The sequence below is a fragment of the Perca flavescens genome, chromosome 12, assembly GCF_004354835.1.
Source record: "Perca flavescens isolate YP-PL-M2 chromosome 12, PFLA_1.0, whole genome shotgun sequence".
Lineage (NCBI taxonomy): Eukaryota > Metazoa > Chordata > Actinopteri > Perciformes > Percidae > Perca > Perca flavescens.
Genome location: NC_041342.1, coordinates 10005927 through 10021149, shown reverse-complemented (window position 1 = coordinate 10021149; position 15223 = coordinate 10005927). Strand labels below are relative to the sequence as shown.

At 40.6% G+C, this 15223-nt stretch overlaps 1 protein-coding gene across 4 annotated transcripts in view; it reads right to left on the bottom strand.

Moving 5' to 3' along the window:
* Nucleotides 1–15223, bottom strand: part of cadm3 (cell adhesion molecule 3) — a 92379-nt gene that overhangs the window by 27079 nt on the left and 50077 nt on the right. For all 4 annotated transcript variants that reach the window (XM_028593266.1, XM_028593269.1, XM_028593270.1 and 1 more), the window contains exon 4: nt 6711–6863. In XM_028593266.1, coding sequence (XP_028449067.1) covers nt 6711–6863 — 153 coding nt within the window. The remainder of the gene's footprint in view (nt 1–6710; nt 6864–15223) is intronic.

Genomic DNA, 15223 nt, shown 5'->3' with positions numbered 1-15223 from the left:
ACAAATTTTTCTTTTTTTTTTGCAGGGTGGTAGGGGAAGACTCATGAATATGCCTGCTCTGGTTGGGTTGGTTAGGTTTAGGCAAGAGGAGTGGGATTGGTTATGGTTAGGGTAAGAATGTCTGGGCGATAATATTCCAAAAAGGTGTAATACATGAGTAGTATGGATAACTGTGTGTAAATATATGCCAAGGTACTGTAAATGCAATGGTATTAATAGAACACATTGCTGTGTGCACCGGCGGGGTACGAATAGCATTCATTTCTAATTGCACCAGGGTACAAATAGCATACACTGCTAATTGTACCAGGGGTGCAAATAGCCTCACCCTTTTTAAAAACCCGAATATGCTACCTGGGTTACCCCTTTTCTAACCCGAAATTTTGGTCATGTAAACGCGTATCGGCATATCCCCATCAAAAGGAACATTGATTTGGCGAGACGCAGTACAGCACCACACTTTTGGAGCGAGGAGGAAACCAATTTCTTTATTAGTGTGGTGAAAACCATGACTATAATGTCTTTTGTTGACGGCAGAAAGTACCGAGATAGTGAGATTTATAAGAAGGTGACCGAAAAGTTATTGCGTCTTAAGGTTGTCCGTACGTCCAGACGCTAACCGTGCGTCGCCGTTTACATCGGGAAATTGCCAATTGATTACAAATTCCATGTATACAGGAGTAACTCTCTCTGCTCACGCATGTAAACGGGTTATTCCGAATGTTTCATAAACCTGAATATTGACCTTAACCCGACCATAACCCGAAAATTGACAGCTTGTAAATGTAGTCAATGATGCAGGCTTGCATTGATTTGCCCCAAAAATTGGTTCCGTCATTGCACAGCAGCTCAAATGACACCTACTGTCCCTCCATCAGTGTCCATCACATGCACTAGAATGTTTTTATGTTTTGCTGTCAAGCAACCACTTAAAGGACCAGTGTGTAGGATTTAGGGGCTCTACTTGTGGTTATTAGTGTATAACCACCTGAAACTAAGAATCGTTGTAAACTAGGGCGGTGCCACATGGCGGGCAGGTTGCACCACCATATTGCTACAGTAGCCATTCCCCACACATGGCTCACCTTCCGCTCTCTGAGTGTTGTCATTCTCAAATCAAATCTTGCTGTTCACTTCAGGAAACAACAACAAACTGAAAATGTCAAGTTTTGAAGAAGATTTGGATCGTGCAACAAGGCAGGCCTGCTTTGTTCTTTTGGGGAATGATTGTAAAGATTTACAAAGAATACGTTTAGGGCATTTCCTCTCTAACTGGGATGTTTTGGGACCGATTGGTGGGATTGCTGTGGACGAAGTACACACGGCGAAACACTGGTAAGAGCAAATTAGGTTTAACAATGTATCCAGCGAATTTAAATAGCTCACGTTACTGTATTGGGTGAACAGTTAATTTAATATTGTATGTGGTGTTTTCTTTTAAGGGGTGCAAATGTTCCACCAAAACAAGTTCCTTCCCGAGATGATTGTGATTGGTGCAAACAACACAAAGTGTTATTTTCTCCTATCACAGAATCTACGTGTGGTATAGCCAAACCTTACTCCACCTCGCTGTGGAGATAGGCCTGGCAATGCAAGACTAACCAAACATTAGCTCTAGCGGTTTTACGTCAGGCCACCATAGGTTCTAGAAGCCGCTAAATCCTAAACACTGGCCCTTTAAGGCAGTGCAAACGATTACTGTTGTGTCCCAGAAGGAAAGGCCGAAATAGCTTAATGTTGTTGCTCTTCAAACCCGGTTTTCTACCAAAAATCAATGTTTACCCATAACCACAATCTTTCCCTAACTGTAACAAGCAGTAGCAATGGTTATTTAAAGGCACTGGAAAAATATGGCACCAGATCAAAAGACTAAGTTGAGTTTAAAGAACTTGTTAGACAATATAGAGAACAACAAATTGTTCAATACCAATACGCTTTGTGTAAAATATTCCAGTTTTTATGTAACACAACATGCACCAGGGATTGCTGTGGTATTCAAAACTTGTGATGACAGAAACACACAATTTTATAATAACATTGACAAATAATCTATATTTAATGGATCTTTATTTCTTGTCAATACCCAATCTGCTTACGGTAAAACGGTCAGCATCACACCCAAACAGTCTGGCGGATTAGATCGGTGCAGTCCTAGTTGTAGGGAACAATATGCCATTTTATTGATGAACAAGTATTGAGATTGTTTTATATACTGTATCTAGTAGCACTATGAAATGATTAGATTTTTGAAATTGTGATTCATTGCAAAATGTTATGATTAATACATATTCCACAGGGGAATTCCAAAATAACACTCAGTAGTCTCTAACACACCATGGAAATTTCAGATCACATTTTTAGTTAGACTTGAAAAAAGTGAATCTAGAGGCAAAAAGAAAAGCATAACATCCTTCATTAACATTCCAACTGTGGCACACATTAAGTATTCCCACATTTGCCTATTTAGACAAACATTTAAATGCAATTCATTAAATGAAAAAAATAATAATGCGTTATCCCTTTAAAATCAGCAGCATAAGTTCTGTATTAACTCTGACAGCCTTGGCATTTCTGCCATCCCAGTCTGACTGTTTATTCTTAAAACTGCAGGTCAGTTTGAAATGTCAAGTAGATTTTCATTAGGTAAAAGCCAAGATGGGAGTTAGAATGACTCAGTCAGACTAAACGTTTTTTAGGGAGAAATTGGTGTCTTGTGTGGTAGTTTGCAAGAAGAACTAAAAGAGACAGAGGGACGATAGAAGCCAAAGGTCAGATTCAAACTGGCTTTGGCCAAGTGAGCCACTTGAGATGCCCTGAGCCAAACCAAAATTTGACGATGCATCTTCCTCTCCCAGAGGTGTTCTTCCAGATTCCGGCACAGTCGGTTAAAATAAGAAACATTTTTGCTTAATTACTATTTTAACTTGGTGCACAAGTTGTTGTTGTTGTTGTTGTTGTTAAATCAGGAGAATAAATCTACGAATCCACTCTGCCAAATACTTCAGAATCCACTCTTCACCATTATGGTCGAAGGCAAGCGTGGTGAGAATGAAACTTTTCTTGCCGTACTCCATCTGGAGCCGCTGTGGGCGGCACTTTTCTCCAAGTTTTTGCGGAGTTTACTGTCATTCTGCTTTTGAAAATAATGAACATTTGGTTTTCCGGCTATCGCACAGTTCCATTAACGGAGCAGAGAGAGAGAGAGTGATGGACAGAGAGAGAGAGAAAGAGAGAGATCTGAAAGAGTAGAAGAAGAGAGAGTGAGCCAGAAAGGTAGAGATGGAGAGAGGGGAGACAAAGTCATGAAGGGACAGAAACCGATATATTTTCATTAATAGTGACAAGATTGTTTTCCCAATTTCTGAAATTTGTGACATTTTTCAGGCCAGAAAATTGGAGAAATTTCCAAACTATCACAAGTTTTTAGGGAGTGAGGAAATGACAGAAGAGGGACAGAGAGAGAGACAGACAGACATATAGACAGACAGACAGACAGACAGACAGACAGACAGACAGATAGATAGATAGATAGATAGATAGATAGATAGATAGATAGATAGATAGATGTCACTGTTATTTTGTCCACCCCCTGGAGATAGACAAGCAAACAGACCTACCAATATAAAGTGCTCTGAACTAACCAAGGTATAGATCAAAAAATAAAAATATGGTCAATTTTTAATGTAGCAGTATTTGATGTAGTGCACTGTGTGCGGAACCTCTCTGGCAGTAAAGTAGCATTGAATATTAATGAGGGAATAATACTGCACATATAGAATTGGCTGGAGAAGCCCTGTCGAGACCCTTTCCTCTACAAGGAGAATAAAAGAGAATAAGGCCATTGTAAATTATTCTCTGCTCAGCTCAGGAGAGAGCCGAGAGGCATGCCACACATTTTACACTAACAGACACACAAGCATTTAAAACTGACCATACTCAGCAGTTATGCGCTTGCGTGTGTTTGTTTCTGTCAAAAACCCCTGCACATGTCAAAACAAGAATAAAACACACACACATGAATGTTGTCTTTTGCAGATTTTCCCACAGGGATCCATGCATTTTAGACATCTCTTACCATACATTTTTAATGATTTGGCTCCCTCTCAGGGGTCATGAAATATTTATTGAATGTAGAATACAGTGTCACAGCCGTCAATTACAGCGAATAAAAAATGATTGAATCACAATTACTGCAAAATTTGACGAAATATGGAGTGACTCTCATGTTAATTTGAATTTAAAGAGCTAATGTAGACCCGCCTTCAACTTTGCTTCTGACACGCACGTTCGCCTACCCAACCTACGCACACATACATAAACGTCGCATTAACATTTCAGGCGTTCACATTGTCCAGAGGAACAATATTCAATTACTTTCAATATACTTTACAGCACTGCCAAAACATTTGAGTGGATATCAACAAAATGATTTATTCAAGGATGCGTTGACAGCTGTGGAATGACAAACCCCAAATTTAGGGAAGAACCATGTGGCCTTTCAGCTACAAAACAGCCGTGGTAAGCCACCCTGCCCCACCCTGAATATCACAATTCTAGTATCTCTTCTTTCCACTTCCAAGTGAGTTAGGCAGCTCAGTGTTCATCCAAGAATTTGTTGGCAAATTATGGTGCGATGAATTAGAAAAAGCTGAGAGGAAACAGCCAAAAAATGGATTAAAAAACAAACTCCTCAATGTTATGAAAAAGCTTACATCAAAAATGTATTCTTTGTCTAAATCAGAAGCCATGTAAAATTAAGCAATGGAAGCCAATTTGTTGAATAAATAATAATAATAATAATAATAATAATAATAATAATAATAATAATAATAATAATAATAATAATAATAATAATAATAATAATTCATTACATTTATATAGCACTTTATCATAGACACATAGCGCTTCAGATGTGGATGTCTGTGTTTTTCACAAAGAATGAATTTCATTGCACAGCAACTTAAAAGTTGCATTGGATAGCCTGAAATATTGGCCGTACACACAACCTCCCAGGAATATCAGACCAGCTGTCTCTTCCCATGTATACAGTAAGTCTCCATTGTGGTTGTTTGGCCATTAGTTGGTGCATTACAGTATTGCCAAGCGATGCTTTGTTCTCATCTTCAAGTAAAACCACACAACACCAAAAAATGGCCACATAAGCTGACACTAAGCAACAATAACAACTCGACGAATAAAAATCAATACTTGAAAGACTGTTTGTGGGGGTCCAAAGCCGATTAGCCCAATATCCAATCAATAAACAGGCACACTCACCACTGACAGGATGACCACAATTTATTGCAGGCTGCAGGGGAGTGTCACACACATAGGCAATAACATCCATCTCAAAGAAGACGAGTGGAGCTGCTTTATCTCCACAGGAGTTATAGGAGGTCGTAACCTTATACAAAGGTTAATGCTACAGTATGAGCAAGGATCTGGATCAAACCGGATGAAGGCATCACAAGGAAGGCTACGAAGTCATGACATTACAGTCCACAAAAGGGATCCTTTTTCAGACATTTCTTCCATTTATTTTTCACTTAACTCATCATTACTGTTAAGGGAAACTCTACTTTACACATAGTAAGTAAGTCAAAAATTTGTGATGTGGAGTAGATGATCGAACAAAAAGATGCAATCCAATTGCATTTTGGGCAACGTAGGATCCAGAGTTTTTGCAGTTTTACCCATACTAGGGACGACAAGTCAGAATATCTCAGCCTTCGCTGCATTGATTGCAGACATTCTTTTCTAATCCGCCTTTCATTTGTCCTCTAACTTTATGGAAAGGCATCACTGAAGTGCTGGAGTAGCAATATTATGCCTCATGCCAACAGGCAGCCATTCGTAGCATGTCACACTTACAATGGACATCCGGGGTCAAACATTATTCTGCTCTGAGAGACGGTAAACCCTGTGGGGTAGGTCGGGCTAACGCAATGTCTGTATCAAGGTGAATTTGAGCCAGCCTAAAAGTTAAACTACCCTGTCATTGGATGTGTGTAGTCTGAAACTGACTGGTAGAAAAAGTGGAAATTGTTTCAAAATTGTAAATAACATGACAATTTAGGAGAATATGAGAAAAGATGCCAAATGCTTCAAGTCCTTGATTTACATTTGTTGATTTCAGATTTGTCACAATCCCACAGGTTTGAGAGAGAAATGAAGATAGACTGCAGTCAAACTGATTTGTACAGCCGTCAATCAGTCTCAAAGAAGACACGCCTGAGTATGAACACAAGGAAGGCAGGAATGTCATTCAGCAACATTAGCTCAGTGAGAAAAAAAGAACGAGAAATCTGAAGAAACCTTAGGATGGGCCTCCAAGAGAGGGGACATGCTTCAAGGACAGACAGGAGAAAGAAAGGTTGGAACCAATAGAGTAAAGGGAGTTTTAATAAAACTATAATGATGCAGCATCAAAAAGGTTATCATATATATTAATATGCTAATATGATTGACAGTTACGGATACAAACAGTCCAGGGTTTATTTCAAGGTCTGGAAAAGTTGTCACCGCTGTTTTTGGCAACATCAAGATGACAGATTTCCCCTCCACATGCACAGTGTATGATCGTGTGAGTATGTACTGTGTGTGTGTGTGTGTGTGTGTGTGTGTGTGTGTGTGTGTGTGTGTGTGTGTGTGTGTGTGTAACAGTGTGAATATGTACTGTGTGTGCGTGCAGGAATGTGTGTGTGACCTACCTAGCACGGTGACTGTAGCCCGGGCGGTGCGGACCGGCATGGTGAATATGGAGCAGGTGTACTCGCCCTCGTCAGACAGCTGCACTTCAGCGATGGTTATGGAAAGCTCGGTGGGTGTGGAGCGGTGCAGCTGGATGCGGTTATCTCTCAGCGCTGGAGGAAGAAGAGGAACCAGATATCAATCATTAAAAATGGGCATATATCATTGATCTACTTACTTAATTATTCGAGGAGATTAAAGTTGTATAAGGTAGGCTTTTTCTTTCTTGATTTGTTCTATTTACGCACTCAATTTTTAGCTCTTTTTTTTCTCCTGAGTAATCAAATTTATATTTTCTTAATATTGCAATGGCTTTGGGATTGCTAATAGTTTTTTCATATTTGCCACGTGCAGTACTGGGGAACGTTTGGTTTCCTGGTTGAACGACATGTTTCCTCGGAACGGTGTGAAACGGGCTTTTTTTTTAACCTTTATTTATCCAGGTAAGTCGATTGAGAACAATTTCTCATTTGCAACGACGACCTGTCACATTCACACAGTTACACATTCATACCTGGAAGCTGCCCAGTACAACCACAGTCTGATCTGCTGGCCACTGAGCAGCTCCATTGGAGCGGTTGGGGTTAAGGGCCTTGCTCAAGGGCACCTCAGTGGTGGTAATGAGGGAGGGACAAGCTGCTCTTTCACTGTCCCCAACCAGATTTTATCCTGTCGGTATGGGATTGAACTGGTGACCTCCCGGTCCCAAGCTTGCTTCTCTAACTTTAGGCCACCACTGCTCTTGTTTGGTGGGTGTGTCTCTCATTTATTGGCTGTGTCACAGGTGATACCTAATCAACAGAGACGTGTCTGTAACTTAAGGTAATAATAAAGCAGAGTTGCTTCCTTTTTATCGGGGCTGAACATGACAGTGATTTCTTAGATCTCTTTATCAAATAAAGAAGGAGATAAAGACAATAGGAGAAGGAGGAGGCAGAGCAAGAAGGCAGATGTATGAGTCAGGAAGAAGGGACAGAATGAAGGTAGAGTTAGGAGAAGTGAAGGTGGGAGAAAATAGCATAAGACGGTGAGAATGAAGGGGAGGAAGAAGAAGGAATGTGAAGATGGAGAAAGGGAGATGATGGAGATATGGTAAGAAAGAAGGCTATGGAGGATGGATTAAAAAAAAAACAAGTGAAGTAGGGAAAAAGATGAGATACAGGAAGGGTGACAAGAGGTGAGACAGTAAGGAGGTAAAAGGGATTAAATGATGGGAAGGTGTGGCAGAGGCAAAGGAGAAACATTTAGACAGGATAGCAAGAAGAAAGTAGCCTGGTTTGACACCAGACCCTCCTCAGTTGTAACTGAGAGTAGGTCTGGGCAAGGCTCATTCACAGCCCATTTCCAAAGGGGCGTCACCAACGGACAGAGCTCAAATTCCTCTGTGCGAAATTGGACAGTCCTTCAACCAATCAGACCAACGATCTGGGTGACGTAACCGCGACAGCGGCATCAGCGGTTGCTGCGCTTCCGGTGGCCGTCATGTTGAATGTAAACAAAAAGCTGCTTGCTGTCGCTGCGCTATCGTCATCATGTAAAGCCCGCCTCAACGGTTGTGATTGGTGCCTCGATTTGGAAAAATTGGAAATGGGCTTGAATGGGCTCTTGGCCAGACTGATTTGCAGAACAAATCAATCTCATCTCATCAAATCAAATTTGCCGGAAGTTTGTCAGGGTTTTCCCAGGCTAAGAAGAAAGGATCGAAAGGGGAGGTACATGGGGAGAGAGCAGAGAAATGGGGAGAAAAGATGATGAAAAAGGAGAAGAGAAAAAGTGGTAAGAATAAAGGAAAAAAAAGGGGGAAAATGATGAAATGAAAAGAAAGTGAAAGAGGCGAATTGTAAAGGGATACGTTGGAGATAGTTGGGAAAGAAACGTTGACAAGAAAAGGAGATGCAGTGGGGATAAGGTGGGAGCAATAAGGAACATGGGAAGAGAGTAGGAAAGCATGTAAGTAAAAGAGGGCGAGCAAGCTTGGGGAGGGCAGAGTAAGTGGGGAAGAGGAGAGTAAGAAAGATGATGTGCAGAATTTAAATCACGGGAAAGGGAAAGGTAAAATGGAGAGGAGGAGGGAGGGGGAGAGGTGTTCAGAGAGAAAATGATGTAAGAGGGTGAGAGAAGAGGAGCAGAAGGAGTGATGAAGACGAGGTGAGAGAGGAAGAAAAAATAGCAGAGACGTGAGCGAGAACAGGGCAAAGAAAGACAAAGAGGGGAGTAAAGAGCCTCAAATTGAGAATGAGAAACGGGAGAAAGTGCAAGAGAGAGAGAAAAAACAGAGACAAGAGGAAGCATAAATAGCGAGGAGGATAAGGGAGAGACAGTGAGGAATGGGTGGGGGAGGAGGGAGAGGGTGGAGGCAGGGGTGGGAACATAAGAGAGACATAAATGGCTTTGTCATCAATGAGAAATCCAGCCATGAAAGAGGGAGAGAGAGCGCAAGTGACCGAGATAGATGATGATGATGAAATGCTACGAAAGAACCTGCTTGTTTCCATGATAGCATTGACCTCTGTGGTGTTTGTGCAGTGTGATTGCTGTCTGTCTCCTTGCCTTCCTATCCGCCTGTCCATCCAGACGTCTATCTATCTATCTCTCTATCGCTCTGTCTCAATAAAGGCTTTTCAGCTTTGTTCTCTGGCGCCATCTTGCAGAGTTGGCTCCCTCGCAAATGGCGACTTAACCTAGAACGAGAAAGCAGATACCTGCAAAAAAAAAACTTCTGTGGTCAAGGAAAGTGAACCGTGCCATAGATTTGTTGCCACATTCATGGTTGTTTGTTGTTCTAAGTTAATGTGGCACTATTTTTGTCTCATGCCTCGTCTTAACTCTGAAACACCTGGAGTTGATGTTTGAGAAGACCCAGCGGTATTGTAAGTTGTAGCAGAAGTAGACATAGCCACGGGGGAGGCTTCTGAAGGCCTGCTGTGACACAAATGCGTGAGGAATTAGAGCAGGTAAGCAGGTGTGTAACAGACAAAGTATCGCTCAATAATTTCTCCAAAGAAGCACTTCTCTTGGCTCTCTCTTCATGGCAGTTCTGAACATATTCTAATTCTAATCTAGTTAAGTCCTGATTTCAGTTCTGGTGTAGATGGTTTTGTAAACAGTAATACAACCCTTGTCAGCAGGAAATACTCTTGCATTGCCAGACCTTCCTCCACAGCACTGCCTGGCTAGTCCACACAGCATTCCGGGATGGGAGAAAAACGTGCTCTTGTTTATTGGCATGTCTTTAAACCAATCACAATCGTCTTGGGCTGTACTAAGCGCCGGACGGAGCAAAGGTATTCTGCAAAATAGTCTCGGAAGGAACTTGTTTTGGTGGAACGTGTACGTTCAAAAGTTGTTTTAGTCATGCAACAGAAAACCCAGATTGGACAGATAGTCTAGCTAGCTGTCTGGATTTACCCTCCTGATCTGAGGAGCAGTTTTCGGTATCACCTGAACAACCCTGGAAATAAAACGTTGTCAACAGAGATAATCCCATGATAATCTGGCTCTTAGACAGCCAGCAAACACACTAGTTTACTAACTTGTCATGGTACTTTATTTGCGTGGTGTTTGATTGTTTTATTAATTTGCTTTTAATCTCTAAATCTTTTTGCTTCTTGTAAAAGCGGAAATGTTCAAAGGTTTTAGTATTTCCTACTGTATCCACAGTAATACAGCCTAACCCGCATATACATATACTGTATAACACCATGTTTTTTCACATCTATAGCGAGCAAGCTAATTCTAAATTAATCTGATGCTAATGCCACTACTAATGTTAGCCGGGTTGCAAATCAGCAACAGTTGGAAAAACCTCATGGTATATACGATCAAAAACAAGTTTTGGTTGAGCATCCATTTGAATGTTGTATTTATATCTCAAGCTCAGACATTAAAGGACAACTGTTATATAGCATTTTCAGGATTATACTTGTATTTTGTGTTTGTACTAGAACAAGTTTACATGCTTTAAATAAAAAAAATTAAAATCTTATCTTTCTCATACAGCCCATGGCTGCTGCACCTGTATGCACCCTCTGTATGAGACGCTCTGTAGGAGCGCCTGTCTCTTTAATCCCTCCTCCCAAAAAAGCCCAGTCTGCTCTGATTGGCCAGCGCGCTTCCTGGAAACTCCGGAGCTCACTCCGTGTTTCACTAGCTAGCTAGTTGTAGCTGGAGCTACTACAACGGAGTATATAGCTGGACTTTGTACCGTGAAAAATCACCAATAATGGCTTCTAAACCAAATATTACACAGCCGGACATGTCCCAGCAGTAAAGTGACCGAAATTTTGGGAGAAATGACCAGCATTGGCCAAGATTACAACTATGTTGGGTTAACATGTAGCTACTTAATAGTTAGCAGTATGTTAACGTTAGATTATAATGGAACGAAGCAACACTTTCTACCGTCAAAATTCGCAGATAAAGGCTTTTGAACCAAACACTATCGAATAACCGGGCATGTTTCAGCAGTATTGCGACCCGAAATTGGGGAGAATTTAACAACATTGGCAGCCAAGATGACATTGTTTACTACCATTAGCCATGTAGCTACTTTAGTTAGCAGTTTATACTAATACAATATAGCAGTCAAAAATAAAAACTTTTTAAAGCCAATACTAACAGAAAATGTTTCATAAGTAATGTGACCCGGAATTGGAGAGAATTTAACGACACTGGCAGCCAAGGTGACATTGTTTACTACTGTTAGAATGTAGTTACATGGGTCAATGTTAACACCGCAGTGGCTTAAAAAAAAAAACACTCCAGTCCTGCCTACTTGGAGCCAATGACCAATCATAGAAGTGTTCAGAAAAGTTGGAAATATGAACGTTTAAGCTCACAGGGATTTGTCTAAAATACGTTACCTCATTATTTGACATTTCGGCAACGTTTAACATGAAAATCCAACATTATAACATTGTAGATATGACAGAAAACATGGAAAAGCAAAATATGTGACCTTTAAGCTCAGAGGTCACGAGTTTCAATGTATACTGACATTTTTAAAAATGTCTGAGCTTTTGGAAGTTAGAGGTTTTGTTTCGTCTGCTCTTTTCACATTCCTAAACATTATGTTGAAATGTAGAAAAGACTCATTCACCCCTTTTCAACATAGAACAAGTTTACATTGATTTTTATTTTTTTGTCAGTCACCAAAGCAATGGTGTTCTCATGACGTAAAGTTGTTTAGAAATAAGGTTGACTACTTACTCTTAAGCCAACAGCCAATCTGCCCAGACAAGACTACTTCACGTGTACCAAACATGGATGTATAATAAAACCTGGATACAGCTTTTGAGGCGAAGCCCCGTTTATTCCTAGGAGAGTTGCTCAGTGGCGCATGAAGCCAAAAAGTTGTTATTCTGCATATAAAATTACCCAGATGATCGGTGCTAGACACCTCTGCCGGCTAGCTACTTCCATTTTAGTGCTCTGGCTACTGGGGATTAAATTATTTAATTGTGCCACTCTTCTGGACTTTCCAAATGTTACTGACCCAGTGGATCAAGTTCTGATGGTGAAACGAGTCATTTTGCCGGGTGTTGTGACACTCAAAAAATATATCCACGTATTTACAGAAGATTCTTTCACCATGTGTTTTTGGGCCTCATAGTATGTAGACAGACACGAAAGTTGTAATTCCAATGTTTGGCCCCACTTCCTGGGGGCCTGGTACCAAAGCTAAAAATCACCAACATCGTCACAGTGAACTGACCACACCCAAGTACACTGCCACATCACTGCAACAAGATGAGAACTTCAACCACTGAGGGTCAGCAAAAAACAAGAGTTTCCACTTGTGTTAAGTAACTCATTATGTCATTTTATTCTGAAAATCTTTGTGTTTTGTGTGGGCGACTCCAAATATGTATGTACAGAATGTGTGTGTGTGTGTGTGTGTGTGTGTGTGTGTGTGTGTGTGTGTGTGTGTGTGTGTGTGTGTGTGTGCGTGCGTGCGTGTAATTTAATAGTGTGATATGGCCACTGTCTGTTTTCTTATCTTATTGTTTATTTCCCTTTCTCAGTATCTAAGTCTGTTTGCCTCCTCATCTCTTTTTTGTCTCAATATTATCTCCCTGTCTCTCCATCTTCCCATCTGTCTGTCTCTATTGCACTCCCACGCACACACTCACTCACACGCACACCTCTGTTTCTCTTAGTGTTTTTCAGTTATTCTATCCAACACTACTTTATCATCATGCCTTATCACTAAGCAAGGTCACTACATATGTCTTCATGAGCTACCCTTTCTGTGTGTGGGTGTGGGTCTGTAGGTGTGTGTAAGGCATCTGGTCGGTCACTCACTCACTCACTCATGCACACACACACACACACACACACACACACACACACACACACACACACACACACACTTATCCATGCCCCCTGGACCCTGCGCTCAACCATCAGTCTCCTTAATTCTCTTCCCCTCATCTCTCCTCCATCTCCCCTCTTCCCCTCTGTGTTGTTCTTCTCCGTCTCTCTCTCTTACATCTCACCCATTTCTAATCTTTTATGACTCCAGGCTTTTCTCTTCTTTTTTTTGTTCTTTCTTTTTTCATTATAAACGACGTATATTGCTTGCGAGTACAGGTGTGATGGATTTTCAAAAACGATATAATATCTAGTTACGGGGGTGAATCGATTGGTATGCCCCTGAAAATTGTACATGTGCCTCGCGCTGTTTAGCCTGCGATGTGGGCAACATAAATAGTCTGCCAATAGGTCACACTCTGCGGTTTGGCTTTTGTTTCTTCGCTGAAGGGATGTAATGAATTTCAGAGTTTTGAGATAAACTGGATTAATAAAGATGTGTATGTGTGTGGTAACGCAAGTAGAGTTGCAACGTAGAAGTGCTGTACATTTTCTCATAGAACTTGTTAGTTGACAGACATTTGGGATGGACATGAAACTCTAGACATCTAAGCTAAGACTTTACAACTTCTGACTTACGAAACCAGTGGAAGTTTGTGTTCTAGTTTCTTCATCTTATTCTTAATGTTTAAAAAGCAGAAAATATAAATCCAGTTAGCTTTTTTCAATAGGCAAAACAAATTAAACTCTCCTCCTCCAAAACTGCGAAAAGAAAATATGGGGATAAGGGATTATGATGTCAACCATCAGCCACAAAATCCCCAGTTCGAGTCTGGGGACCCTTGTTGAATCTCTCGCTCCCTTGTGTGTCCCAATGTCCCAATAATAATAATAATAATAATAAAGGAAATATCTGGTTCTTCTAAAGTCAAAAGTACAAGCCTGTGCACATAAAAACTTAAAGAGGGAAGTTATCTCTGATCATTTTGGTAAGAAGTCACCAAGCAAATAGTTCTGTTGCGTGCGCCATCAGCTGTAAGATTTAAAGTTAAAGAGTATGCCTTTCTAGAAACATTTAAAACATACAGCAGTTTAAATCCGTCAACTTTCGAATTCTGGGTTAAATTTTGGATGGATTCGGCAACTATAGCATGGTGTTTTGTTCCTACTTGTAACAACAGCTCATTTTGAATTTGCTACAGCCCTGTTTTGTACATCTGACTGTGTGTGTTCTCCATAGCAACGTCAGCTGAAGGTCATGGGTATCACAGTGTTTGGAGCCATCTGCTAACCAGACAGAAAAAAAATACAAATAATTTAAGATTTTTAGAAACAGAGCATCTTACTGTGAAAGCCACATTTCCAATACTGTTTATAGATATTAAGCAGAACATGTTGTCTTTTAAAAGCATATTGAAAACACAGGTGCAACTCATTTATGATTGAACTTTGGGCTAAACATGGAACGATAAACAGACAGAATAAAACTAGTCTTTGTACATAAAAAACAAAGTCAATAACAAATGGAATGCATCATTCTATACATGTTATGGCAATCATAAGTAAAGGCAATTATATACATTCCCAAGTAACTTTCATGCCTCAGAGATGCATGCTGCTCCGGTAAAAGTAGGACCACTCCGAACATCACGGCAGAGGCTAGAAGCCTGAAGAGGACACGGAGAAAGCTAACTCGGACTGGCTTTAACCCCGTGATGCCTGAATTTATTCACAATCATATAAAAAAATGTATTATGTGTGTTTCTGGCTCCAAGCTGATGCCAAATTAAGTTGAGATTGTTAATTTGTAAAATGGTAAACTTAATAAAACACATTTTCCCATCTCAGATATGTAGATTTTATTCATGTCACAAAGTAATTGACAAATAAATTAATCTTGCAAACAGCAAGAAAGAAAACACTCTCCTACTCCCTACCATTGACGGTAGTCTTTTTAGGGTTAGGGTTAGGGGTTAGGGGTTAGGGGTCAGGGTTAGGGTTAATTTTGCTTCCGTGAACCGGATGTAGTTCCCACTCCGACCAGTTTTACGAAAAACCAGCGCGTGCAAAAGGTTCCTAGGTATGTATCGAATGTAAACAAACCGGCATTGGGGGAATACACACGCTATCTCGCCTGCAGTCGGAATGGAAGGGGTTTGAT